The 27,339-nt window shown below is 36.3% G+C and overlaps 1 protein-coding gene across 1 annotated transcript in view; it reads left to right on the top strand.

The window, feature by feature from the left end:
- Positions 1-27,339, top strand: part of DNAH7 (dynein axonemal heavy chain 7) — a 312,783-nt gene that overhangs the window by 142,689 nt on the left and 142,755 nt on the right. Inside the window, exons 29-37 of the mRNA XM_036744029.1 lie at positions 598-846; positions 3,807-3,956; positions 9,572-9,754; positions 10,153-10,329; positions 10,836-10,967; positions 11,287-11,511; positions 13,075-13,272; positions 20,992-21,147; positions 25,656-25,824. Coding sequence (XP_036599924.1) covers positions 598-846; positions 3,807-3,956; positions 9,572-9,754; positions 10,153-10,329; positions 10,836-10,967; positions 11,287-11,511; positions 13,075-13,272; positions 20,992-21,147; positions 25,656-25,824 — 1,639 coding nt within the window. The remainder of the gene's footprint in view (positions 1-597; positions 847-3,806; positions 3,957-9,571; positions 9,755-10,152; positions 10,330-10,835; positions 10,968-11,286; positions 11,512-13,074; positions 13,273-20,991; positions 21,148-25,655; positions 25,825-27,339) is intronic.

Genomic DNA, 27,339 nt, shown 5'->3' with positions numbered 1-27,339 from the left:
TTGGATGGTCCTGAAGAGAAAGTTCTGCTTGAAGGTTCCCAAAGGAGGGACTAGTTAAGAACTGAAGTTGTCATCTCTCACTAGCTCCATTTTGCTCCTCTTCTCCACTAATGAGGGCTTTGGGGCTTTGGGACAGGGGTTATACCAGCAAATCAAGAATTCAGACTCGTATTGTTTTGGCATTGAGCATTTTTAAAAAATCAATTTTAAATGTTTCAGAGCAAAATTAGGTAATGGTATTTTACATATACCTCTAATTAATATTAGTCAAATAGCCTTTGTTTATTTAAAATGATTAGCTTTCTGAATGATGCCAAGGTAGCTGTATATTGGTTGTGATTTTAAAAAAATTTATTTATATCACCACACCTAAAAGCACACATATGTATTTGTTTTATGTATACATTCACATACATTTCTTTTAAATTAGGTAATATGCTGCTGTCATATTATTAAGATGTTATATTGTTAAAGTACTTTTATATTACATGAATTTAAATGTTTTATCTATATTTGGTATTAGAATGAGCAAAATTTTAGCATCTTTGTGCATAACAAAATATAATAAATATATACATTGAAATATTCCCTTGGCAGGGTATTACTTCAGATTTGTTTCCTGGAGTGAAGTTGCCTAAACCAGATTACAATGATTTAATGGCAGCTATTAAAGATAATTGTGATGCAATGAATTTGCAAATGACCAAATTCTTTTATGAGAAGATCCTACAAGTATTTGAAATGATGATTGTGCGCCATGGTTTTATGATTGTTGGAGAGCCATTTGGAGGAAAGACAAGTGCATATCGAGTTTTAGCTGGTGCCTTGAATGACATTTGTGAAAAGGTAGGTGCTTCAGGAGCTAAATGTAATTCACCAAAGGTTTTTTTGATGCAAGTGTTTTGAGATATAAAGAGTGTATTAGTGAAATAAAGATGACATTGCAGTATTTTGATAGAAGCCCTTTATGTTCAAAACTCCAATAGTGTTTAATTTCTTCAGTATGAATTAATTTAGCATCTGCTATGTGTGTAACAATGTGCTGGGTACTGAAGAAGTACAAGGCACATTACCTTCTAAGAACTTATAGTGTAGTTTAGACACGCAAATACAAGGCTAATTCTAGACACAAATACAAGGCTTAAATGAGTGATTGTTATCGTTCAGTCATTTGGTCATGTCTGACTCTGTGACCCTTTGGGGTTTTCTTGGCAAAGATAATGGGGAGCTTTGCCATTTCCTTCTCCTGTTCATTTTACAGGTGAGGAAACTGAGGCAAACAGGGTTAAGTAACTTGCCCAGGGTCATACAGCTAGTAAGTATCTGAGACCAAATTTTAACTCAAGTATTCCTGACTCCAGGCCCAGCACTCCACCCACTGTGTAACCTAGTTACCCCAAATGAATGATATGGGCAATTTTATAGAAATACATATAAGGAGGAAATCAGTGCATGGAAGGCATTGGAGTGGTGACAGAAAAAAAAAACTTGAGATAAGCTCTTAGGGATAGTCAGGATTTGAATTGTTAAATAAGAAGATGGATATAGTGAGGCAGTCAATCTAATATCTGACTAATATATGATGCTTTAAGGTCTTTTGTAAAGAGCTTTACATACATTATCTCACAACAACTCTGTAAGGTAGGTGCTATTAGGACTATTATCTCTACTTTAGAGATGAGGAGATTTAGGCAAAAGAAGCAATATAGTTTGAAGTTGGTAATGATGATAATGTATTCAGGGGCTATTGGGGAAGGTAACCCAGATCAAACACAAGATTCCCATCAGGAATTGGTGAAAGAGACTATGTGATGATCATAGGAGCTGTATTACCCAGGATTCAGAAGACCTGGGCTCTAATCCTTGTTCTTATGCTGACCAACCCTGTGACCTCGAGAAAGTAACTTCACATCTGTGATCCTCATTTTCTTCAAATGCAGATTGAGAAAGATTTCTTAAATAGCAATGCATATAACTATATCTATAGAGAGAGGGAGATGGATGGAGCATTTGTTAAGTGTATACTATGTGCTGAGCACTGGGAGTTAAATACAAGTTAAAAACAAGACAGCCCCTGTCTTCAAGGTGCTCACATTGGGGGAAGATTACTCTGAAAGGTCCTGGGAGTCAGAGGCTCAAACAGGTTTGGATAAAACATATCTAGAGTGGCTGCTGCCTCAAAAGACTGTTTAGGGATGAATTTACCACCATCAGAGGAAATTATATAAATGGAGGCAATACTAGTGAGGTAGTGGTTGAGAAAAATGCTCAGGGAATTTACTAAAAAGTTTAAATAAATCTGACTGTGGAATTTTACAATTTTATGATTGTGTAAGGTTGGATAGGTAGAGTGGTATCATAGACTTATCATAGACAAAGAAGTAATTGGCATTTTAGAAGCAGTATGAGCTGGCATTTGCTATGCAGATTAGTATCTTTTAATTTATCAAACCAGAAGTGAGTTATGTGATAGCTTGGCTCAGAGTCTTTGCATTGAATTGGGTAAAACTGTTCAGGAAGGAACAGAACTTGGTTTTCAAGTCTTATCTATTCATTGACTTAAGTAGTATCAGATAGGGGACAAAGATTTCCAAGGTTTTGTGGTATCTGGATGTTTATGACTTGTGAATGTCCTCTCCAGCCAAGGTAGGGGAGATAAGAGATAAGGGAGAGAGCTGAATAAAGGAAGGGCATTTGAAAGGTGGAAAGCTTCCACTTTCCCAGCAGTCATATGGGAAGAAAGTATGGCACTGTGGACTAGGTGTTTAAAATTAAATTGGAAGAAAGAAAAAGAAACATAGATTCACCATAAGGCATAGACTGAGGTCGTGAGATAATTGCTAATATATTCTTATAACTTAATCTTTGAAAATCTTGTTTTTCTGTATTTGTATATTTTATTTTTGTTTCCTCTTTTGTCTGTGCCCAACTTGATACTCCTAAAAAGCGTCTTGGATTCTGTTGTGTCTTAAGAGCTTGGTCAGGGATAGTCAGATGAGAGGAATCTACATGAAGACATTAGCATTAATATTAGTATTTGTAGCTGCCGTGTCATACTATTCACTCATACTTAACAGTTTAGTTTGTAGTTTATTGCATCTTTTAAATTGGAATTGTTACCTTGTTATACCTCTTTCATCTTATGCTTGTAAAGCTGATTTTTTTTAACTCAAGTGTAGAAATTTATATTTGCTTTTTAAAAGAAAAATGTATCTTATTTCCTTTGGCCTATGGCTCTAGCCAAGGTAGAGTGTGAAAAACCCACTCATTTCTGGTTATTTATGCCACTCCAGCCTGAGCCTGCAGATTGTTTTTTCAGAGCATATGGCTGAATGCATTTTTTGGAGGGCAGCTCATTGTAAGACTCAGCATCCTAAGTAATGCTGTCTCAACAGTATCTGGCCATATGGTCCTTCACTCCTGATGTTGACAGATTTTTGTCTGCTCCATAACTGAGCCAGCTGCTATTGACCCAAGGGATGTAGATACTTAGGGCAGAATTCGTTCATGGGTCTCAGTTAATCCTGGGGGACTGGAGGAAATTAAGGTCTAGTTGGTTAAGCAACCAGAAGACTAGTGACTTAGAATGAATGCTGACTCGTGAACAAGTCATTCCTTAGATTATTTTCTGAGATATGATAATCCCATAGAAGGAATAGTTCAAGCCAGAAATGCCAGTTCTCATACATCCCTCTATACCATCATCTTTAGTTTCATAGACTACTTTCCATCCCTTAAGGAAAATACAGTAGAGTTGGACCTATATATACTATATGTGACATAAACTTTTTGGTTTTTACATCAAGGGATTGATGGAAGAAAACAAGGTTCAAATTACTGTTATAAATCCCAAGTCAATAACTATGGGTCAACTATATGGACAGTTTGACTTAGTATCTCATGAATGGTCAGATGGCATCCTAGCAGTAAGCTTTAGAGCATTTGCTTCTTCACAGGTAAGTATAGTAAATTTTACCTTTGTATTACAATTAAGTCCATGATGTTGTTTTAAAAATTATTTCTTGTATAATTTTTTTTCAAATTTTCAATCATTTTAAAAATTTGCTTTTTTAATTTGTGATGTTCATTTACAACAGACTGGCAATCACAGAGCCTAGCTTTTCTTAGACCAGGTAATGGGAATGGGCACTGTAATCACCTATAGGGCTGTTAGGGGAACTGGCATTGTGCAAGTAGTCAGTAGGAAAGGGTAGAGAAGAGAGAGGAAAAGAAAGCGAGTGAGAGGAGAGAGGTACAGGTAATCCAGTAACCGATTATCTCTTTCCTTGGTAAATACACATAGACCAGAAGTACTATCCAAGAGCTCGATCAACTACCACAATAACTTTCCTTTTTCCTCACCTCTTCTGTTTGCTCCTGCTTCTGTCTTTAGTTTTCTTTAGGTACACTCTAATAATAATAAGTGCAGGGCTCATTCACAAATCTTTGAAAAGTCATGATTTTCCATAGAAGGAAAAGTTATAGAGGATTTACCAGTTCCCAACATTTTGGGGAGTGGGGAGTTGAGGAAAGGTATGGTATGTGTCTGCTACTAATTCTTTGGAGTAGTTAATGACATTCACAAGTGATAAGAGTTTTGCAAAAAGGCTCCTGCTAGAAGCAAGTTGGCCCTTAGAAGTCTATTCAATGCGTATCTATTAAACAATTGCTATGTAAAAGGCATTGTATTTAACATGGTGAATGAGATGTTTAGGGAGGATTAGCACCTATGGCATGAGGCCTTGCTAAGCCCTTTTCAGGGCTGCTCACCTAACTTTGGTATCCACCATCACCCAATTTTCACCTGTGACTCCAAGAAGCTGTAGCATGTGCAGTGTCCATGCCCTGGTAAAGCCATCTTGGCAGAAGGGCCAAGGTAACTGACAGGCCTCAAACCTCTTGGTAAATTAGGGATATGTCTACCCCAAACATGTGAAGACTTCCCTTGGCAGAATGGGTGAATGAGAACAATCTGTTTCTAGGACCATGAAGGCAGTGGAAGCAGGCACTGTGGAATTTGGTGTAATGACAGTTACGGCAGCACACCTCAGGACTGCTGCTGTGAATAATTTCAAGGCTCTAATCACATAGTATAATGAACTCTCTATTCAGAACTAAACATTGTTCAATAAAGTAAAGCATGATATTCATAGCAACATCCTTAAGCAAAACATATCATTATATATGTATATGTTTGGGATGGATTTTACGAATCCAAGAATTAAAAACAGAGGCATCTCAAGGTGAAAGTAGAAAGGAAAATTTATTATGATCCCGCAGGAAAGGGCAACCTGGATACCAAAAGGACTGAGGGTCCTCTCAGTGTCAGAGTGCACTGGACACAGAAAATTGGGGTGTTTATATAGGTCCCTAACCGCAATTCCCCCTCCCAACCTCCTTCCTCTCAGCTTGCAGACGTACGCTTTGAGGGTACAATCTGGACGTGATAAATCTATCCCAGGGACAATGACAAGGAACAAACAGTATGGTTATTTTTGACAAGCAGGTGACAGACATAACCTTCCCACCATTCTTATCCCATTCTCCAATCAATCTGAAGTGATAAATCTATCTTAATGACAATAACAATGAACAAATGGTTTGGTTATCTGTGACAGGCAGAAGCCAGTTGTTGGTTACCTCATCTTCACATCTGTGGCAAACTAGCCTTTCCCATCACCCATACATCTGTGATGGATATCCCCAGCACCCATACACCTTGTCTCCCATCATTTATACCTAACTGGTCTTGCACGTCTACATTGCACCTAGCTTTCCGGCTTTTCATCCATTTTTCTGTTGAGCTGAGAGTCCCTCATCCTGTGGTCAATACACAGGGGGTGAGCACCCTGTGCCCTATCCTTACTTTCAGAGGATTTTATGGTTGCTGACTTATCCACCTCAACCCTTCTTTCTTTCAGGCCTCTTGCCATTAGGTAAATACACAGGATGTGAGCATCCTGTGTCCTGTTCTTAACCTCGGGGGCCTTACGATCACTAGCTTAGCTTATGGAGGGGAAAACATCTAAGTAGAGAAATGGCTTTACAGAAAGGAAAATATCTAAGTAGAGAAATGAGACTCACTATCCTACTTATTTCTATTTATCTAATTTGTTCCCTTTTATGAGAGGTCTTTATTTGTCCCACACACACACACACACACACACACACATATCATAACACTCAGTATGTCGTATAGCACATAACATATCATTGCATTCAGTAGCATTCCCCAAAATACCTGTTTACACAATTGGGGGTCCCAGGCTAAGGTCTTCCCTAGCACAGTGCATCCTTAAGGGGTAGCAGAAAATATCACACCATCTACCCCTAGGTCACAGTAAGAATGTCACACTACACAACATACCATATTTCCCCATGTATAAGATGTACCCTTTTTCAAAAAATTTGGAGTCTAAAAACTGAGTGCATCTTATGCACTGGTTGTAGTTTTCTTACTTGAATTTCCCACTTTTTCGTGCTTCTTGTCTTTGCGGTCATTGTTTTGCATTTGTTACTGGTATATTAGGTTACGTTTTGCCAAGTTCTGCCCAGAAATGGCTCAGAAAAGATTTTTGTACAGTGCTGAATTCAAGTTAAAAGTGATCCAGTTTGCAAAAGTGAATGGAAATCGTGCTGCTGAACATAAGTTTGGTCCTCCTCCAACTGAGAAAACACTCAGGGAAGAAGAAACCCTATTGAAAACGCTGTGGCAGAAGAAGGCCATGAGAGGCAAGAGTGAAGAAACCAACTACAGGAGAAGTTTGTACCTGGGTGAAAAGATCCTGGGATAATATCAAGATTGAGATCGTTATCAAGTCATTTAAGAAATGTGGCATTTCAAATGCCATAGATAGAACTGAGGACAAGGCAATATATGAAGACAGTGATTCGTAATCAAACACAGATGAGGACAAGCTAATGGATGGGAGATTTGACAGTGATGGGGCGTTGTATGAATTTTATGATGAATAAAACTTGAGTTCAATTACTTTATGTAATACATTTTTTTTCAAATTTCGGGCCCCCAAATTAAGGTGTGTCATACATGGAGAAATACGGTATATCATTGCATCCCCAAAATCAGGGGAGGTCCCAGGCTAGGGTCTTCCCTAGCACAACACATCCTGAAGGGATAGCAGAAAATATACCATTTACCCCTAGGTCACAGAAAGAACACTCTCCTTAATCAATACCAAGTGTCCAAGTAAAGCCCTCTTTCATCTTAACTGGAGGTTGACTGCGATCACAGCTCAGCTCACTTTAAGAGCTCTTAAAAGGGGCTTAAGCTAAGCCTCCTTCCCATGGGCAGGTTTCTGCCCTATAGCTCTATTTGCTTGCAAAGTTCAGAGGCTCTTTCAGCAAGTCTATGCCATCCGAAATGTCTTCTCTGCTCTCAGAGGTCTCCTCTCTGCATTCTCTTCTTCTCAACACTGGCACTAGCTCTTAATGTCTGCTTTCTCAACACCATCTCTCTCTCTCTCTCTCTCTCTCTGTGTGTGTATAAAATATGTACATATATGTATATATACATTAAATATAGGCATATATGTGTATATACATTAAATATATACATATATGTGTATATACATTAAATATATACATATATGTATATATATAGACAGACAGACAGACAGACAGACACACACACACACACACACACATATATATATATATATATATACACACACATAATGTATATACATATCTGATTGGTTAGAGCCATTCTACTGCTTTCTTATCTGGCCTTCTTCATAACATTCATATCTGATTGGTTAGAGCCCACATGCATGTATCCGATTGGTTAGAGCCCACTTGCACATGTCTGATTGGCTCAGTACAGAGGCATGCAAGACTGAGGCTGGGAAGCCAAATAACACAAACAGAAAAACAGCAAAAAATCCCACTTTGCTTGCTGTTACACTTGGCCAGACAGTGAAGAGGCCAAAGTCTTCCACTGCATCCTGGGCCATCAGCGGTCATCTTGATTTTTGTCTTGCTGCTGGACTTTGATGGCTATGGAAGAGAGAGTGAGGCTGACCACTTAGTGCAACTCTGCCTCACTTAAATCCAATTCACATACAAGTCAATCATGATGTCATTGATCCTCTTCAAAAACGAAGGACAAACAATAACAATAATTGCATTTAACGCTTGGTTTTCAGATTTGAAAAAACAACACAGTCCTTTCCTTTCAGGAACTTGGGACCTAATAGGGGTATAGAGTGTGTGCATAAATAAGTGAGATATGAGGCAGTGGGGTTAAGTACAAAAGAGGGAACTACACTAATCACTCTAAGAAAGTTTTGGATGGAAGAGATCTCACCCCTCTTTCCGTGGCTACCTTCAGTATTCAACTCAAATCCCACTTTCTATAGAAGGACTTTGTCCTGCCCTGCTCAGATGCTAATGCATTTTCCTCTGAAATTATCTTCCATTTACTCTGCATATATCTTGTTTGTACCGAGTTTTCACATCTTCTTTCCCTCATTAAATTGTCCTGAGGGCAGGGCAGTGTTTTTTGCTTTTCTTTGTACCCCAGTGCTTAGGATGGTGCCAAGCACATAGTACACAGTAAATGCTGGTTGACTGACTGGCTTTAGGCCACAGGTATCAGAGAAGACTTTATGGAGGAGATGGTCCCTGAACTGGGCTTTGAGTGAGAAAGATTTTAGCAGGTTTGGAGGTGCGGAGAAAATGTCCCAGGAATTGGGAATGGCCTACATGAATGTGTGGAGGTGGGAGAGTGACAAGAATTGGGAATAGTTAAGAGTCCAATTTGTCTGGAATGTATAGCTTAGTGTTTAAAGGTGAATATTACGAAGAAGGCCGGATAAGAAAGCAGTAGAAGGGCTGCATTCATCACTACTATAGCTAAAAATCCATACTGGTTGATGTGATGCTTCATATGCAAAGGTCAGCATGACTAGCCCCAGTTGGCAAAATTTCTGTTATTACCGTCTCTCTTGATCCCTAGAGTCCTCCTGACCATTTTGATTTTAGAGACTGTTCATATATCTTTAAAAAAAAATTTAAAGCCTAATGATATTGTCTTGGATAATATCTTACTTTCCAGGGTCATTTTTGTAGAGGTAGTAAAGAACAGTTCACTTTGTATGTATTTGTCTGCTCATGTACACACTTAGAGGGAAAGAAGGAAAAATGGTTTTAATAGAGAGCTATTGATAAATGATCTGGTAAACCATTCAAATGAGAATTCCCTTATTGTTTGGATTTAGTATCAGATTTATTTTTCTAATCTTAAAGCACCATAAGGAATTCTACAGATATGAGATCAAGAGAATATTAGCAGTGATTAAATTTTAGCAACTTTAATTTGAAGAAAGATGCTATATACATCTTGATAGATTAATATCACAGGCTTCTAAGTATATTTATTTCAGTTATAAATTGGGTCAGAGGGTACTTTGACATTTTTCTATGACTTTAATTTTAAGGATACTATTGCTTTTGATTGTGACATATAAATTTTATAACGTTTCTTAGTTATTGGTCTAATGTTAAAAATGTTATCTTTTTCCTTTCTCTTTGCCCCCAATCTGTAATATAGTCTCCAGATAGGAAATGGTTGATTTTTGATGGGCCTGTAGATGCAGTTTGGATTGAAAATATGAATACTGTTTTGGATGATAATAAAAAGCTCTGTCTAATGAGTGGAGAGATCATACAAATGTCACCACAAATGAGCCTAATTTTTGAACCAATGGATTTAGAAGTGGCTTCACCTGCTACGGTTAAGTTCTTCAATTTTATTTTTTACTTATACTTATAGAGTATGAAATTTCCAATATAATGTGATAATCTGGTAATGTCTTATAAATAAGAAATATTAATGTAATCAACAAATTATTTCCTCTGAGGAAATTTTTTCTTGACAAAGACTATATTAAATTGAACAAAATATTTTATTTAATATGTTGAGATTCCATGGCAAATTTGAGATTCAGAAATGATTTCCTTCTCATCTGCTTCTAATCATATTTGAAGTCATAGATTAAGAATTCAGACTAAAATTATCCTCAGAATACTTTTCAAAAATGTTTTTGTTATCATAGATAATGTGTAATATGTAATTCCTTTCATAAGTGTCCTCTTGAAGATGAATAGTTATCTCCTCATCTTCTTCAACAGGTTTCCAGATGTGGTATGATTTATATGGAGCCTCAGATGTTGGGTTGGAGACCCCTGATGTTATCTTGGTTAAATGTTTTACCCGTTGGGATCAGTAGTATTCATAAACAATTTATAACAGGCTTATTTGACAGAATGATCCCAGTTGCTGTTGAATTTGTTAGAAAACATACAAAGGTAGGAAAAATGGGAGTTTTTAAGATTTTTTTAAAAGAAAAATTGAAGTTAATCTAAAAAACATTTTTTCCAGTTAGCTGTTTCCTTTTATATCCTGGGTGAATATGCAAAAGGTTTTAAATTTCATGTAATCAAAATTATCTATTTTATTTTTTGTAATTGCCTCAATTCTTTATTTAGTTAAGAATACATCCCCTACCTATTGTTGTGAAATGTATGACTTCTGAATGAATGAGGATGTGGATGTATCTTTAAGTGACCTAAAATGGGTTCTCATTAATTTATTATATTGATATAATCCTAGCAGAGTTTTGTGTTTTAAAATGTAATTGTTTTCCTTGAAGATTTTTAGTTTATAGTGGTCGATTTTTGTTTGTTTGTTTGTTTGCTTGCAAAATAAATTTAAAGCCAAGAATGCTGTGTTGGATTACTGCCTAAACTGAATGTGGTGCGTGTTTGATGCCAAATTTAAATGCTTCTTTTTGTTATGTCTTTCTGTTTTTAAGGAATTGTGTCCTACATCAGATACAAATTTAGTTAAATCTTTAATGAATCTAATGGACTGTCTGCTGGATGATTTTGTTGATGAAGCCAAAGTTAAGGTCAAAGGTGATAGTGAAGTTTACTCTTTGCTTGAGGTAAGGGCAATTATTTTTAGCAACTTGTCAGTTAGAAAAACAAAATCCCAAATTTTCATAATTCATCCATCTAATGGTCATCTTTCTACTGAATGTTGAAATTGAGTGGTAATGTTGCTATTGAAGTTGAATGACCATATAGAGCATAAGAGGTGAAGATTAGAAACCACATTATACCAGAGTGATACTATTGTTAGAACAGTTTAAACTCTTCCTTTATTTTTTTCACTTGAATGATAAATACATTTAAAAATTCTATTTGCAGTCTTTTAATGAAATATTTAAAGTATTTCTCTAAACTTGTTTTTCACCATTATAGGGTATTTTTCTGTTTTCATTGACCTGGTCTCTTGGAGCTAGTTGTAAAGAGGAAGACCGGTTGAGATTTGATAAAATTGTTAGAGAATTAGTGGATGGTCCAATTTCAGATGAGACTAGAAATACATACAAATTGCTGAGTGGTACGGAAAAGATCACTGTAAAACCCGTCACTATCCCACTTCCAGATGAAGGAACAATTTATGAATATCAGTTCATCAGTGAGGTGAGATTTCTAAAAGAAGTGTTAACTTTCTTTTCTGAAAATCAAATAGTATGATAATGACTGTGTTAACCAATATTTGTGTCAAGGTTTGCATGTTAGTATATTTAGCTTTGTCAGATAGACTACAATCTTGTACAGTTTTCAAAATTAAAAAAAATGTAATAATTATGAAATTGAGCTTTTGATTTCTTAGAAATATAATAAAAGCTTTGGTACCTTAATTACCCTATGGGCAAAAGCTATGTTAGATGTTTTCCTTGTTTTTTATATAATCATCATCATCATCACCTTGCATCCAATAGTGTTTTATGATTTATAAAACACTCTCACGTGCATAATCATTTGATCTTTACAGCTTTATGAGATTATCAGGATAGTTATTATTATGTCCATTTCACAGATAAGGAGAGATTAAATGTTTTATTGACAATCATAGAGATAGTATATAATGAAGATGGCCCTGGTATTCAGATTTCTGACTTGCAATCTAGTATTCTTACCACTATACCATAGAGCCTATTTAGATGCATTAATAGGAAAATTTTCAACTTTTTTGTATGGAAATCCCAAGACTGGCACTCTATCTGCTATGACATGCTACTTCTTGCAGATTTATATAATGACAAAAAATGTATTGAGAAAAATAAAAGGGTACAAGAAGTTATTACTATTATTTTTTGGATCTTCCCTTTCTCATTAAAACAAGTGTTTCACACTAATGTAATATGTTACTTATCAGAGATTTTCATTTAAAATCATAATGATTTTATGTTATTGGTATGTATATAAGTTTTAAATGATGAGGCAAATATCTATCAGGTCTTTGCTCATTTCTTTATGGCTTTAGGAATTAAAAATTTGCCAGGGCCTGAACCTCACTTAATCTGACTGTTGGGACCACACTTCAGGTTAAAACTTCCCATTTTTGAACCCTTTATGTTACTGTTTGTTGGCAAAATTTTTTGGCTAAATAACAGAGTCCTGTTAGAAACTTTTATTTCCTGTAAATATTATTTATAAATATATTTTTATACAATAAACTTTTAGTCTTTAGGCTCATTGATTTGACTCCAGTTAAATTGTCACAATGAAACCTTGTAATTAGTCTCTCTTGCTCAGATAATCTGAGCTAATGTTAAATCTTTTTTTAAAAGCATTATAATTCGTACTACTGTGTTGTCCTTAGAGTCTGTAAGTGAAAAAAATTATATGATTGGCTCATAATTACCTAATGAAATTCCATGCTGTTACTTAACCAATTGCTTAATCCAATTTTCTTAATACTATTGATTGGACTGAGATTTTTAATAGTTTTAAAAACTTTTTTATTTTAGTTTTTAGCTTTTTCTCTTGTTTTGTATAAAAATATTGTTTGCTTTTTCTTCCTTGAATTTTTAAAATTGAAATCTGAAACCCAGTATTGCTTATTTTAAGGATTGAGCAAATGTGGAAACATCTGATGTTAGATAGTACACGTGTTTTTTCCCTTTATAAAACTGAGCAGAGCCTCTCTTTAACAAATACTTTTCTAACATGCAGTATTTGACTATTTGTGGAAAACAGGGACTAGGACGATGGGAAGCATGGGTAGAGAGACTGCAGTCAGCTCCTCCTATTCCTCGAGATGTGATGTTTAATGAAATCATTGTGCCAACTCTGGACACAATTAGATATTCTACACTAATGCACTTGCTGACTACACATCGGAAACCTTCAATATTTGTGGGGCCAACAGGAACTGGGAAGAGTGTCTACATCATTGTAAGTGTTATAGGAATTTTCATTTTAAAATGAATAGTATGACCTTCAAATAGTAACAAAAGGCTTCCTGATGGAGCTAGATGTGTGGTGTGTGTGTGTGTGTGTGTGTGTGTGTGTGTGTGGTGTGTGCAACAATGGACTTGAAGTATTTTTATGCTTTTACCAAGGAGAATATTGAATAAGTAATTATTAATTTTGATAATTATTTAACCATTGATGTTCTAACGAGAGCTCTTTTCTATCACTAATCAATAACTTCAATTACATAGGAGTAATCTCCCTTGAACTGTTTTTGTATTATATGATATTTTGTGGCAGTCAATTTTATTTTGTGTAACCTATGACAATGATGTAACACAACTAAATTTCATGAGCTGTTTGTAGAAATACTAATAATAATAGCTAACATTTACGTTGCACCTGCTATGGGCTAGGCACGTGAGAAGATCATCCTATCTTCATAGTCTAGCACTTCCCAAGGGAAAAGACTGTGGCTTTTGCCATTGCCTTACTCCTCCCCTTTGGGTGGGGTTTTATCTTTTTCCCATTTTTATTTCTTCTTTCCTTCTCTCATGCCTCACTCCTTTAGCTGGAGATTTGTGTTTCTTCCTCCTTCCTTTGGCCTAATGTCCTAAATATGCAAACTTTTGTACAGGTTGTGAACTCTTTGGGTTCCACATGCGTGTTCGTTTCTCTTGTAATAAACCTAGTTTTCACATAAGTTTTGTGAAGTTGTGATTCCCTGTTGACAATAGCTAGCAAGTGTCTGAGGTCAGATCAGATTTGAATTCAGGTCTTCCTGACTCCAGGCCCAGCATTCTATCTGCTGTTCTACCAAACTGCCTCTTATTACATGAATTACTTTATTATCTCACTCCTCCTTCTAACTGTCCTATTTTCAATGACAGTTCCATCATTCTCTCTTCCATCCAGTTTCAAAACTTTCCTCTATCAGGTCTGCCTCTGTCCATCACTTCTTTCCTGCCCCTCCCATTTCCACAGCCACTACCATAGTCCAGGCCTTTGTTGGTTTTGCGGCAGTTTCCAAAGTGGTCATCCTGCCTATGATCTCTCCAATGTCTTAAAGCTGTCTTGACACTGCTGTCAGCTTGTCGACTGAAAGCCTATTTCTGATCTGGCCATTTCCCTTCTAAAAAACTTTTCTTGAGTATCTATTGCTTATGAAATTAAGTGCAAATGTCTTTACCTGGCATTCAAAACTCCCTGTAATCTTTTCCTATTTTATCTTCCATTCCCTTTATTTACTATTTCTACTTCCTACAGCTACCCTACCTGACAGCCAAAATGGCCTAGTTTCTAGTAGCACAGTACAATGGAAGTCACAGGACTTGAGTTCAAATCCTTGTTCTGCCACTTACTACCTTGCTGACCTCTTAGACATGAGGGTAAGAAAGAAAGAAAAGCTGAGAATGATACATAGGTGACAAGCTTGTGAGATTGGGAGGAAAGTGGTGCCTTTGACAGTAATAAGGAAGCTAGGAAGGAGTGGAGAGCTTGGGAGGAAAGATAATAATGAGTTCATTTTGGACATACTGAGTTTAAGATGTCTGTGAGATATCCAATTTGAGATGTCCAATAGACAATTGGAGATGAAAAACTGGAGTTCAGCAGAATGGTTATGGTTGAATAAGTAGATTTGAGAATAATCGGCATAGAGATGATAATTGAAACCATGGGAGGTAATGAGATTGCCAATGAAACATTATAGAGGAAGAAGAGAATAGGGCCCAGGACAGAGTGCAATGGAATACCTATGGCTGATGAGCATGGCCTGGATGGAAATCCAGCCAAGGAGCCTTAGGAGGTGAGTCGTCAGATAGGTAGGTGGAGAGCCAGGAGAGATTACTATCCCAAAAACCTAGAGAAAGAGAGTATCAAGGAGAAGAGAGTGATCATCAGTGACCTCTGTAGAGGTCAAGACAGATGAGGACTGAGAAAAGGTTATTAGATTTAGGAATTAAGAGATCACTGGTCAATTTGGAGAGAGCAATTTCTGTTTAATGATTAGACTGGAAGCCAGACTCTAGCAAGTTGAGAAAAGAATCAGAAGAAAGGAAGTGGCAGCACATGTTATAGACAGCCTTCCCAAGGAGTTAAGCCACAAAAGGCCGGAGAGATACAGGATGATAGCTTGTGAGGGTTGGATGGATCAAGTGAAGGTTTTTGAGGATGGGAATTTGAGGACAGTATCACATGCTAATTGCAAGCTGTTCAGGATCACAAAATAAATTCATTAAAGCAATGCTACTTTGGGAGCACATACAGATCTTATTTCCTAGGTGGCACAAATGAAATATTAATAAAACTATTAAAAGGATTAATGACTTGGTTAACCACTTTAATAAGATTTAGTTTACAGTAAAGATGAGGTGAAGGTGGACAGCCTAGGTGGCACAGTGGATAGAGTTCTGGGCCTGGAGTGAGGAAGACTCAATTTCTTGAGTTCAAATTTGGCTAGACACTTTCTAGCTGTGTGACCCTGAGCAAGTAACTTCACCTCGTTTTTCTCAGTTCCTGTTTCAACAATCTGGCTAGCAGCTTCCGTGGGGGTGTAAGATCCACCAACAACCAGCACCCAGAAAGCTGCCAACACACTGCAAAAGCACAGGTTCTTTTGATCTGCTTTAGTAAGGAAAGCAACATTAAGGGGTTGACAAGCTTACTTTAATTCAGCATACAAATATCATTCACTTAGCTCAGGGGAAAAACCAGCACCCTGAACTTCAGAACAAAATACAAACAAAGTACAAACATGGACAGACAGACCTTGTCTGATTCAAATCCCAATACATAATTACCAGAGTTTAACAGAGTCTCAGCTGGAGGGCCCTTAGCTACAGCTGCCTGTATGCTGTGTATACAGCCTGTATACAGCTGATGCCCCGCATCAGCACACCAGCATGAGTGAGAACCCTAAACAAATTACAAACATTGATAGACAGACCAAATACAGGTTCATAGCTACCAACTTCTAGGTTCAACCTGGGAGCTCATAACGTGGGCTGGCGCACCACCACTGCTGTGGATAAGAGCTCCAAAGAAGATAAAGCCAACCCCTGGTTTTATATCTTTTTCAGGGTCGGGGTGAGTCACACATGCAACTCACCCACATGATCTAGAATCATCACAAAGAGGTGACTTAAACCCACGTGGTCCAAAAGCCCCTGCTATCCCAGACATGTCACTCAAACTCATGTGTAAACTAGGCCCTCCCCTTAGGACCCTGGAAGCTTCACGCCCACATCAGCTTAGCACCTAATAGGGGTTTGGGCCTGGGGCTTAGCACCTAGTAAGACTCAATGAAATACACTGAATTACTCAAAGGAAACAAAAGCCAAACTCTTCAAGGGCACTTGGTTGAACTAAGTGCTAAGAGCCCTTTTGCTTACCAACACAGTTCTTCCTCTGTAAAATGAACTGGAGAAGGAAGTAGCAAACCACTCTAGTATCTTTGCCAAGAAAATCCCAAATGGGGTCACAAAGAATCAGATATGACTGAACAACAACAAAGATGAGGGTACATGTTAATGGATAAAATCTTAGGGTGATTTATAAGATCTTGGTGGTATTAAACATCTGTATGTAGCTAATGAGCCCATAAAGTCATGTAACCTGCATATGTAACCCCAGTCCCAAAGTCTGATGTACTCTTTATTTGGTGGATGTGCCCCATGCTTGTGTTAGGGGAAGGGTGGAATTAGTGAGAGCAGGAAAAGAGTGAGCTTTATTCTGTCCTATCTCATCAAGCTTCAAGCCTCTTCAGGTTTTTGGCCTTGCTTTTAGTCTCTTCAGTCCTTTTTTTCAGTATTCTTTGAGTTGTTTCAGGCTCTGCAGTCACTTTGGATACTCCTGGCTTCAGCTTCAGGAGAGGATGGATGACACTAATCTCATTGGAGTTTGCTGAAAGAAAAGACTCTGAGAAGAAGCTGACATGAGAGGAGCTGGCAATCTCCATCATGTCCCTTTCTCTAGCTTACTATACTAGAGACTCAGAGGAACTTCCCTTTGGATGAGAGCCAAGATTTTCTCTCTTGGTTGAGCTGAGTTACCTCCCCCCCCAATGGGAGAACTCCTTCATTCTGTGTTGTCTGGTATATATCCTCCTATGTATACTTTCTCTGATTTCTGTTTTGCTATTCAACTTGGATAAATGGGTTTCTTGGCTACCTGCTATGTGTATTCACTATGGAACTGGTATTTGGTAGGAAAAGAATCAAACCTTGGATTTTTCTAATTCTATAAATTACAGAGAAGGTGCCGATCTATTATGCTTCTTCAACATTCCCCTTTCAGTAAGAGAAGTCCTTCTATCTCATTGTTAATTTAATTTCCTTAAAGACATGAGGCCTTTCTGTTTAACTAGTGGTTAAATAAATAAGCTTCAGATAACTTTGCAGTGTTGTGATCACTGGCAAAACTATACTTGGAATACATGTAAATTAAATACACTGTTTGGGGACTGCCTCTTATTTCACTATAACTAAACACATATCCTGAGAGAGGATTAGCAAGATACTTATAAAATCATACTACCTAAAATAATTCTCTTAGAACTGAATTTTAAGTTCACTGAAGTTCTAACTTCATTATGGAATAATATTTCTATTTTAAACACATTCTACTGTATTCTCAGATATTATTGCTTATTACTTCAATTCTAATCTATTTCATGTGTGTGTATATATGATATAATATGGATGCAATATGATATCATAAAATATAAATTATATTTGTGGTAGTTAGGTTATAGAGATCAGTAATGTTTTAAGGGGCATTTCTCTGGAATGGAAGGAGTTGGAGAAAGGAAAACATATTTAGAGATTTAAACTCCAAATAACATTTTCAGTGACTTCTGTATGGCTTTGAACTAGACAACACGCTTTAGTAAATGAGGGAAAGAAGTGAAATATCAAGGAAAAAAGAAATTATATGAGTATGTATGATAGCATGCTTAGAGACTCCTGCCTCATGTGAACTACATAGAGTTTGTGTTGCATCTGCCCTAACCCTAAAAAATCTTACTATGGTGACTCATCATGGCAATGAAGTGACCCCAGGTATCACTAGTATGCCAATGGTAGATACTAGAGAAAGGAACAGATAACAGTAGTGTCAGCTGTCCAAGGATGAACCTAAGTTCAGAGTGATTCATCACCCAATTGGCCAAATTTTGTGTGTGTGTGTGTGTGTGTGTGTGTGTGTGTATGTGTGACAACTCCAGAAGACTATCTACCAAGTAATGAAGGACTTGTAATCTATGTCAGTGAAGTGAATGAGCACACGAACACCTGAAATATTGAAGAATTTAATTCATTTAGAAAAATTACAATAATGAGAGAATAAACTTTTAACTCTCATGTCAAGATGACGCCACACAAAAAATCAAAGAATGATGTCTTTAATTAGTCAATTCTAAAATTAATCAGACAGTAGATATTTCATATTTATTGGTTTAAATGACAGAATCAATAATATTTGAGAGCATACTATTGCATTATGGAAAGCAAAAAGAAAATAATCTAAATCGGTCATTAGGCTATAATTCACAGGAAGTCTTTCCCCCTCAATTCTGGTTCCTACCTTCTATTGATTGTTATTCATTTATTCTGTATATAGCTATTTTTATAGTTATTTGCATATTATCTTTCCAAGATTGTGAGCTCTTCAAGGATAGAAATTGTCTTATGTCTTTCTTTGTGTCCCCAGTGCTCATCATATAGTGCCTAGCACGTACTGTTGTTGTTGAGTTTTCAGTCATGCTTGACTCTTTGCAACCCCATTTGGGGTTTTCTTGGCAAAGATATTGGAGTGGTTTGCCATTTCCTTCTCCAGCTCATTTTTACAGATGAGGAAACTGCCTAGGGTCACACAGCTAGTAAGTGTTTGAGGCAGATTTGAATTCAGAAAGATGTCTTCCTGCCTCCAGGCCTGGAACTCTATCCACTATACCTCCAAGCTGCCCCACCGAGCACATAGTAGGCCCTTAATAAATATTTGTTGACTGACTGACAAGTAGGCTTTTTACTTTAATCAAAACAGCGTTTGAAGTGATTTTCAAATGTCATAGTGTTCATGTAGAACATTTAAGTGATTAGACTACAAGGTAGATTATATTAATAGTATAATATTTTTGGCTTTGTTTTTCTTATTGTTTTCCCTAATAAGGAGTTGGAGTTGGAGTGAGAGGGCAAGAGAAGATAGGGAAAGGATAGCAAAAACAAAACCAAAGAAAAGAAAGATAGTCATTGAGGGATCTTTTTTATGTAAAGAGAACAGAAGAAATATTAGAATAAGACCCAACAAAAAAGCAGGGCAGCCTTGAAGCTATAAGTTGATGTTATATTCTTAACGAGAAACCAGGCTGCAGATAAGAGACCTCCAATTTAATGTTCTTTTTCTGTGTCCTCATTCTCGTTCTCTCTCTCTCTCTCTCTCTCTCTCTCTCTCTCTCTCTCTCTTTCTCTCTCCTCTCTCTCTCCATATATATAAAAATATATATATATATATGTATATATGTTTATGTACATATACACATTATGCAAATGCCATTCTATTGGATGTTTGAAGTTTAGAATACAAATTAAAATTTTAAAAATCAAAATACATTTTAAAAATGTTTAAAAGATTTTTAGCCACTTTAAAAAATCTATCACATTTGCAAAATCTTATTTGTAATATTATGATTTAATAGTATCTTTATTCATACAAAGTGAAGTGAGGACTCAGTGAGGAAAATTCAAGCCTATTCTCTCTTTCCCTCAATTCATTCAACTAGCATTGTCTAGAATGATATTTCAGCTAAAAATATTTAGTGCTAACTTAATTTTTTTTAAAAAAAATCTCCTCAAAACCTGTCACTTTATTTTGTATGTATAGGCCTATTTGTCACATGTTTTACTCAAAGACATTCTGCTTTTAAAAATCATTCTTCTTGGAATAATGTAAGCCAAACCATAGTTCATTGTCAATTTCAAAAGTTATATTTTGCCACCACAAATTATTAAACCATTTTTTTCATTGCAAAAGAGAATTAATGAATTGGTCAGCCCTGAACAAACTGGTTCCAAAGTCACATTTGTTAAAGCAGCCTACAAATAATTGGTCCTCTTTTATTAGAAAAGATAGAGCATTTATTAAGTGCTTACTAAGTTTCTAGAACTGTGCTAAGCACTGGGATTACAAATAACAGCACATAGAAAAGAACCTGCCCTTAAGGAATTTACATTCTAATGGGAGAAGATAGCACACAAAAGGGAATTGGAAGGTAAAGAAGTCCAGGGAGTCACTAGTTTTTACTCTGCCATTTCTGGCTAATTTTCAAATATCTTCTAAATTTTTATGAAAGAGTTTGGGTTAGAAATATCTAAAGCTCCTGAGTATTTATAATGAGGCAAGAATGGACTTATTGCATACACAAATAACCGTACACATATCAGCATAATCTATAGGTGATGTGACTGATTTTCTAATAAATTGGATCCAAATGTTTTGGAATTTGATTTTGTTTTTTAAGGAAATCCAATTTAACATCAAAAGTGTAAAACTCAATTTATTACCACATAATCTGTAATTAAATCTTGCTTAAAGTTGCTATGAAACCTCTATCAATTGGATTTCAGGCAGTGTTAATGATATTTAGTCTTGTTTGAAAATGCTTAAATTTCTAAATTATAAACATACTATTTTTTCCTTTTACAGAATTTTCTATTAAATAGTCTGGCCAAAGACATCTACAAACCTCTGCTAATTAACTTCTCAGCACAGACTACTGCAGCTCAAACTCAGAACATTATCATGTCAAAGCTAGACAAAAGGCGAAAGGGAGTTTTTGGTCCTCCTCTGGGCAAGAGAATGGTAATAAATCCCTTTTCCTATATGTGAATTATTGTTTGTGTGCACAGTTCTCATCAGAACAAGTTTTATTTTTAAAGGACTCATAAAGTCTAGACCTACACAGGTTTTATATTTTTCTATTTAGTTTTTGATGAGAAAAATGGGTACAAAAACTATTGCAGTGATCTGAAAATTATGATGGTGGAAATTATTATTATGATTAGGATAATTTGTCAATAGAAAAGATGAAGAATTGAAGACATGTATCTGTTCTAATTGAAATAAGGTTAATTTTCTAATTCCTTTTTGTTCCCTATTTTCATTTGCTCACTTCTTTCTGATAATGCCTTCTTTCAGATTATTTTCATATATTCTATATGTGTGTGTATGTATGTATTTGGGTTCATTACATATAGCATGATATAGAGGCATATGTGTGTGTGTGTATACACGCACACTTAGATATTTATGTGTTGTCTCCTCTATTCAACTATGTGCTCTTTGAAAGCAAGGACTATTTTTTGTCTCTCTTTGTATCCCCAGCACTTAGCCCAGTGCCTGGTATGTAGTAAGTACTTAATAAATGCTAGTTGACTGTTTTCACTGGCCACTGAAGTATTAGCATTGTCTTATTACTATCTCAATAAAATGGCCCATCTATGCTCCCCAGTTTCTTCCCATTTTAATTCTCAGTTTTTATATTTATTATATCATATTTCATAAATAATTTCATTAAATTCCACAGAATGACCTTTCTTTTTACAATTTTTCCTATGCCTGTTATTTTTACATCTTTATCATGATGTCTGCTGACCTCAATACTGCCAGAGGATTCTCATCTGTAAAATGAGAGAAGGAAAGTATCTGTAAGGTCCTCACTGGCTCTAAATCCTGTGACCATTTCTGGGATCATTTCTCCTGTATATTTTATATTCTTCTTCAGTACTGTTCACATATGAGACCATATTAAAGCTGTTTCAACTAATTTGTGAATTCTTTCAAGATTCTATTGAAATAGACTGGTAGCCACACTGTCATACGGAAAGTAGCTAAGAATAACAACTTAGTTGGCCCATTCTACTCACAAAGAGTAGAATGAACAAGCATCGTTGGGAGGATCAAATTAAATATTTGCAAAGCAATTATCACAGTGTCTGGCACATAGTAGGTGTTATATAAATGGTAGGTATTCTTCTTATGCAAGGTCATGATTGCTTATTCAAAATCTACCTTGTTATAAGAACATCTTAATAGGTACCAGAAAAGTTTAACCTTTATATGATTCAATAAATGAGATTAATTTATATTAGAACTGGATTACAATAACTCTGGATTGAGTACTTTCTTAATGTATTGAAAAATCTCTACTTTTGAACTTCAGTTAGAATCTTGGGCATGGTCAACTCTGTGTAGTTAACCTGATTGGGCACTTTTAGTCAATTAAATTATTGAATAGTCAATCCGATTTAGTATTTAAGACAGAATTAAAAATAGGAGCACCTGGTTCATATTTACTCTTAAATGATTCAGTTAATTTCTCTGTATTGACTTTATAGTAAAAAATCAGAATTAACCACATTTTCATGCCTTTAAAAATTTAAGATTGTATATTAAGATTTAAATCAGAATTCAGAATTAAAAGGCATGCATAGAAAATCATGTAATTCAAACAAAAAAGTATTCCTTCCTCAAGAGTAGAATATTTGACAAAATTATCTGCATAATTATCTTTACTGTTTATTTGACTTTACCCACTTGGGAAACCATCCTCTTGTTTCCATTTAGTGAAGCAAATAGGATTTCTCTACAAATGGCTGCTTGTTTATGCTCCTTATAGATTTCTTTAACTTGTCTTAAATTACAAGATAATAAAGCCCAATTGCTAAGAATGATTTTGTCTCATATTACCAGGACACTTGTGTAATACGAATTGATATAATTCAGCCAACCTTAATTGTTAAATACTCTGTGATAGGCATCTAGTTCTAGCTGTAGAACCTGTTCATCGAAAAAAATGTTCTCTTTTCCTTTTACAGTTTGATTTAATGTTCATTTAGCTACCATTTCTTAAGTCCTTACTTTGTGTAGACTTATGCTTGGTGATGAGGGAAAGAAATGTTTGGATGAGATTAGGACTGTATTTTCTTGGAGCTTCTAATATGGGCTGGAAATAATAGGTTTAGGAGTCATATCCATATTGAAGTTGCTAAGGAAAAAAATAGAGGGAGAGAAAAGAAGAGGGCCAAAGAAAAACTTTATAGAAAATTAACATTTTAGGGTTTAGAGGGAGAAAGAAAAGCCAGCAAAGGAAGCAGAAAAAAATGGAACCAGAGAGTGTGGCATCTCACCTATGAAGCGAAGGGAGAAGACAGTATCTAGAAGAGGGCTAATCGGAGCAGCCCTTGAAGTCACATTTTAATCTTGGCCTTTCCTCTAGTGCATCTTGCATGGAATAGACATACCACAGGCTACTTTGGTAAAGAGAGATCTCACATGACCCTTTATAACTCCATCTTCCCTCTCACTTGTTGCTGATCTCTCCTTGTAGCTTCTCTCCCACTGGATCACAGCCATCATCTCCTAATGGTTATTTTGTTCCTTTTTTCAAATAAATCCCATAACTTCTCCAGAGGACAGGTGCCTAGCGCCTAGCTGATTACCTCATCTGCATTTTATGTTGACCGTCAAGACCTCTGTACACACATCCAGTGGTTAGTATAGGGCTTGAGGTCCTGAAATCATCCTGTGGCCAAGTTGATATATCTCCTATCCTCCTGTTTACACTGAAAATTCATGCAAGAGAAGATTCATCCTGTCAGTCTGCTTCCTTGTATAAATTCCTTTCAAATAAGCATAAGCATCAACTTGACATGTAATACAGCTTCATCTGCTTTATTAAACAGTCCCTTGCACTCAGTAGTATCAAAGGCTACAAGGTCAAGGAGGATGAAAATTCAGGAAAATCAACTGGATTCAGTGATGTTATAAGCTTAGCAAAGTACCTGACACATAATAACCTAATAAATATTCTATCTCTCTATCTCAATCTTTCTATCTTTCTATCTATCTCTTGGTTATTTTTTTGAGAAAATAGTTGGTATGGGCACCAGACTGGAAATGGTTGAAAACTGGGTAGAGAGGAATTGAGAACATTAGGCATAGCCTACATTTCTAAATATATGACAGTGACAGGTGGGGTGAAAGGATAGAGGGGAGGGTTTTTTTTAGGATTAAAGAGACCTGAATACATAACTCTACAGACTGATGAAAAGCAGTCAGTGGAGTAGGAAACCTTAAAAATGCATGAGAGAGAGAGAGGTGATAATCAATGGAACAAGGTGCTGGAAAAGGAGAGAAAGGACAGATAGAAGATGACCTGGCCTTGACAAGGAGTAGGGACCCTTCATCCTTCAAGATGGGATTGACAAGGGGGAAAATGAGTGAAGACACTGAGAAATTCTGAGTATGTATTTAGGAGAAGAGTTAAGAGAGTTTCTCCAGTTTTTCTCCATGAAGTAGTGGGCTTCTTCATCTGCTTTAATTGTGGTGAGTGGGCTCTTGAGAAAGGGAGAGGTTTGAAGTAATCACTATATAGAGTGAGTGTTTTACAAATACATAGGCATGTTTATAGAGTGTCACATTTTTCCTGGTTTTTTTTTAGTGCTTTTCTTAGAGACAGCGTAATACAGTGGAAAGGGAACTGGATTTAGAGCACAGTACTTGGGTTCAAACTCCATCTCTGTCCCTTAATATTGCTGTAATATTGCCACTAATCCCTTTGGGCTTCATTTTCTTCATCTGTAAAATGGTGGGATTGGACTACGTGGCTCTGAGGTGATTTGCAACTCTAAATCATAGATTTGATGATCCCAAGAAGTTGTTTTTACTAGCAAGACACCATGCTTGGTGATGGACAGAAATGAAACAGTACCTATCCTCAAAGAGTTTCCATTCTTTCTGTCAGGAGTACATAACACATACACAGACAAGAATAATACAAAGTAGTTTGAGGAAGAAAAGAGCATTAACACATGGGATAAGCAGAAAAGGCTGTGCAACATAAATGGTAGCTAAGTTTAGGATCAAAATAAAAGGATTCTGAGAAATACAGATGAGGCAAGAGGTTGTTCTAGGCAAGGGAGTGGGGAATTGGGCAACGACTTGTATGAATAGGTAGAGGCAGAGAGACAGACTGTCAAGTTTGGGAGGAGCTAGAAGTCTAGTTTGACTGAAATAGAGAATATGTGAAAAGGAGTAATGTAAAACAAGATTGTAAAGGCAAGTTTTAGTCAAATTGTATAAGTGCTGGCTTTAAAGGCCAGGTTGAGAAATTTATATTTTGTCCCACAGTTAATAGGGAGCCACTGAAGGTTTTTGAGCAGAGGATTGGTATACTTCATGTACCTCAAGATTTTTCTCTATATACATCTAAACAAAAATGAGAGGAAATATTTGTCTAGAAATAGTGTATTAACTCTGAAATTTGGGGTATAATCTAGGATTCTCATATTTTTAATTACAATTTTTAGGTTGTCTTTGTAGATGATGTAAATATGCCAGCTCGGGAAGTATATGGGGCCCAGCCACCAGTTGAATTACTTCGCCAGTGGTTGGATCACTGGAACTGGTACGATCTTAAAGACTGCTCCATGATTAAACTAGTAGACATTCAAATCATGTGTGCTATGGGACCTCCAGGTATGTTTTCTCTGAATTTGCTATTTAAAAAACAATCAAACATGGTATTCTGCAGATAGTATGATTTCCCTAACCTACCCCTCTTCCCACATTGAACAGGTTGGAATTTCACTGATTCATTTGTACATTAGATATATGAGCTTGCCTCTTCACCTCTCTCTCTCTCTCTGTCTCTCTGTGTATCTATCTATCTATCTATCTATCTATATATGTGTATATATATATATATATATATCATGTGTGTGTGTATTTATGTGTTTTTAATGTTTATTTTTTTAATTATAGCTTAACCAATATCAACCAACATTACCATTTCAGTATCCAGACAACAACATAAAGGGATTATATATGAAACTGTGAATTTCTATTATGTAGATTTAAAAATCTACATTAAATTTTAACACAGTAATACAAAAATTGTCCTGTTTATCTGCATCCCTTTTTGAACTTCCGGAATTCTGCTCTTTTCTGTACATTTTTTAATGCTTCATTGGTGCTCCTTTTTTTCTTTTTCACCTATTACTACTCATCAGCTCCCTACCACCACTCCCATCTATGATTAATATTTTGATTTACATTGTATGGTGCTTTATGTTTACGTGATGTGCTAGACATCATCAATCCACAGATGATTTTCATCGGCACTGTTGCCATCACTAGGGCCCTAAGCAAAATCGCAAAGTTGATGAAGATTGTTTTTGGAAGCCTTTCTTTATCTTTTTTCTACTATCTGATACTCACTTTTCCATCCTTCCATCCTTCCTTTCTTCCATCCTTCTCGGGCACCACTTCCTTCCCAATTAAAAAAAAACACATTCCACAGAGCTCAGTTCACCATTTTTTTTGTAAGCTCAATTAAGTTTTACCCATCTGGTTAAAATAATTCAGAGTAAGTGTTCAACACTGTGAATGACCAATAAGCTTAGGCCTCACTCACCATAGGTATATTTGCAAACAGAAGCTTGTTACCCAAATATGTATCTAATTGGTGGAATGTATGTGCAAGATACTTTTGAGTAGGAACACATTCCCAGTTCTGTTGACTCCCTCTAAGCTTTGATCCCTTTTTTATGCTACTCCATGTCCCTCTGGGGCAGAATAATATTGTCAGGCTGGGGCCACATGATTCCACAACCTCTAAAACAATATTTTCTGAAGAGAGCACTTCCGGTCTGGTCCCTGTAAGGAGAGAAAGAGGACAGATCTAAGTCTTGAAAACCTCCTCCACACAGCTAGGCACCGAGTTGTGTTTCTATAGAGTACATGTACGCATGACTTCCAAAAGTATGTGTGGTACTGTGAAAAGAGAACTGAATTTGGAGTTAGACAACCTGGAGTAAATTTGGCTCTGCCACTTACTGTGGCAACTTGGACAAGTGGCATAGAATCTCTGGATTTAAGCATCCTCATCTATAAAATGGGGCAGAAGTGGGGAAGGCATGAGCAAGGTCCCTTTAGGCCCTCAAGCTATGGACTTCATATTAAATCCATAGATTTAATTCCTCTAATTATGTG

The sequence above is a fragment of the Trichosurus vulpecula genome, chromosome 2 (assembly GCF_011100635.1).
Source record: "Trichosurus vulpecula isolate mTriVul1 chromosome 2, mTriVul1.pri, whole genome shotgun sequence".
Classification (NCBI taxonomy): domain Eukaryota; kingdom Metazoa; phylum Chordata; class Mammalia; order Diprotodontia; family Phalangeridae; genus Trichosurus; species Trichosurus vulpecula.
Note: the sequence above shows the minus strand (reverse complement) of the source record. Positions and strands in the feature narration are given on the sequence as shown.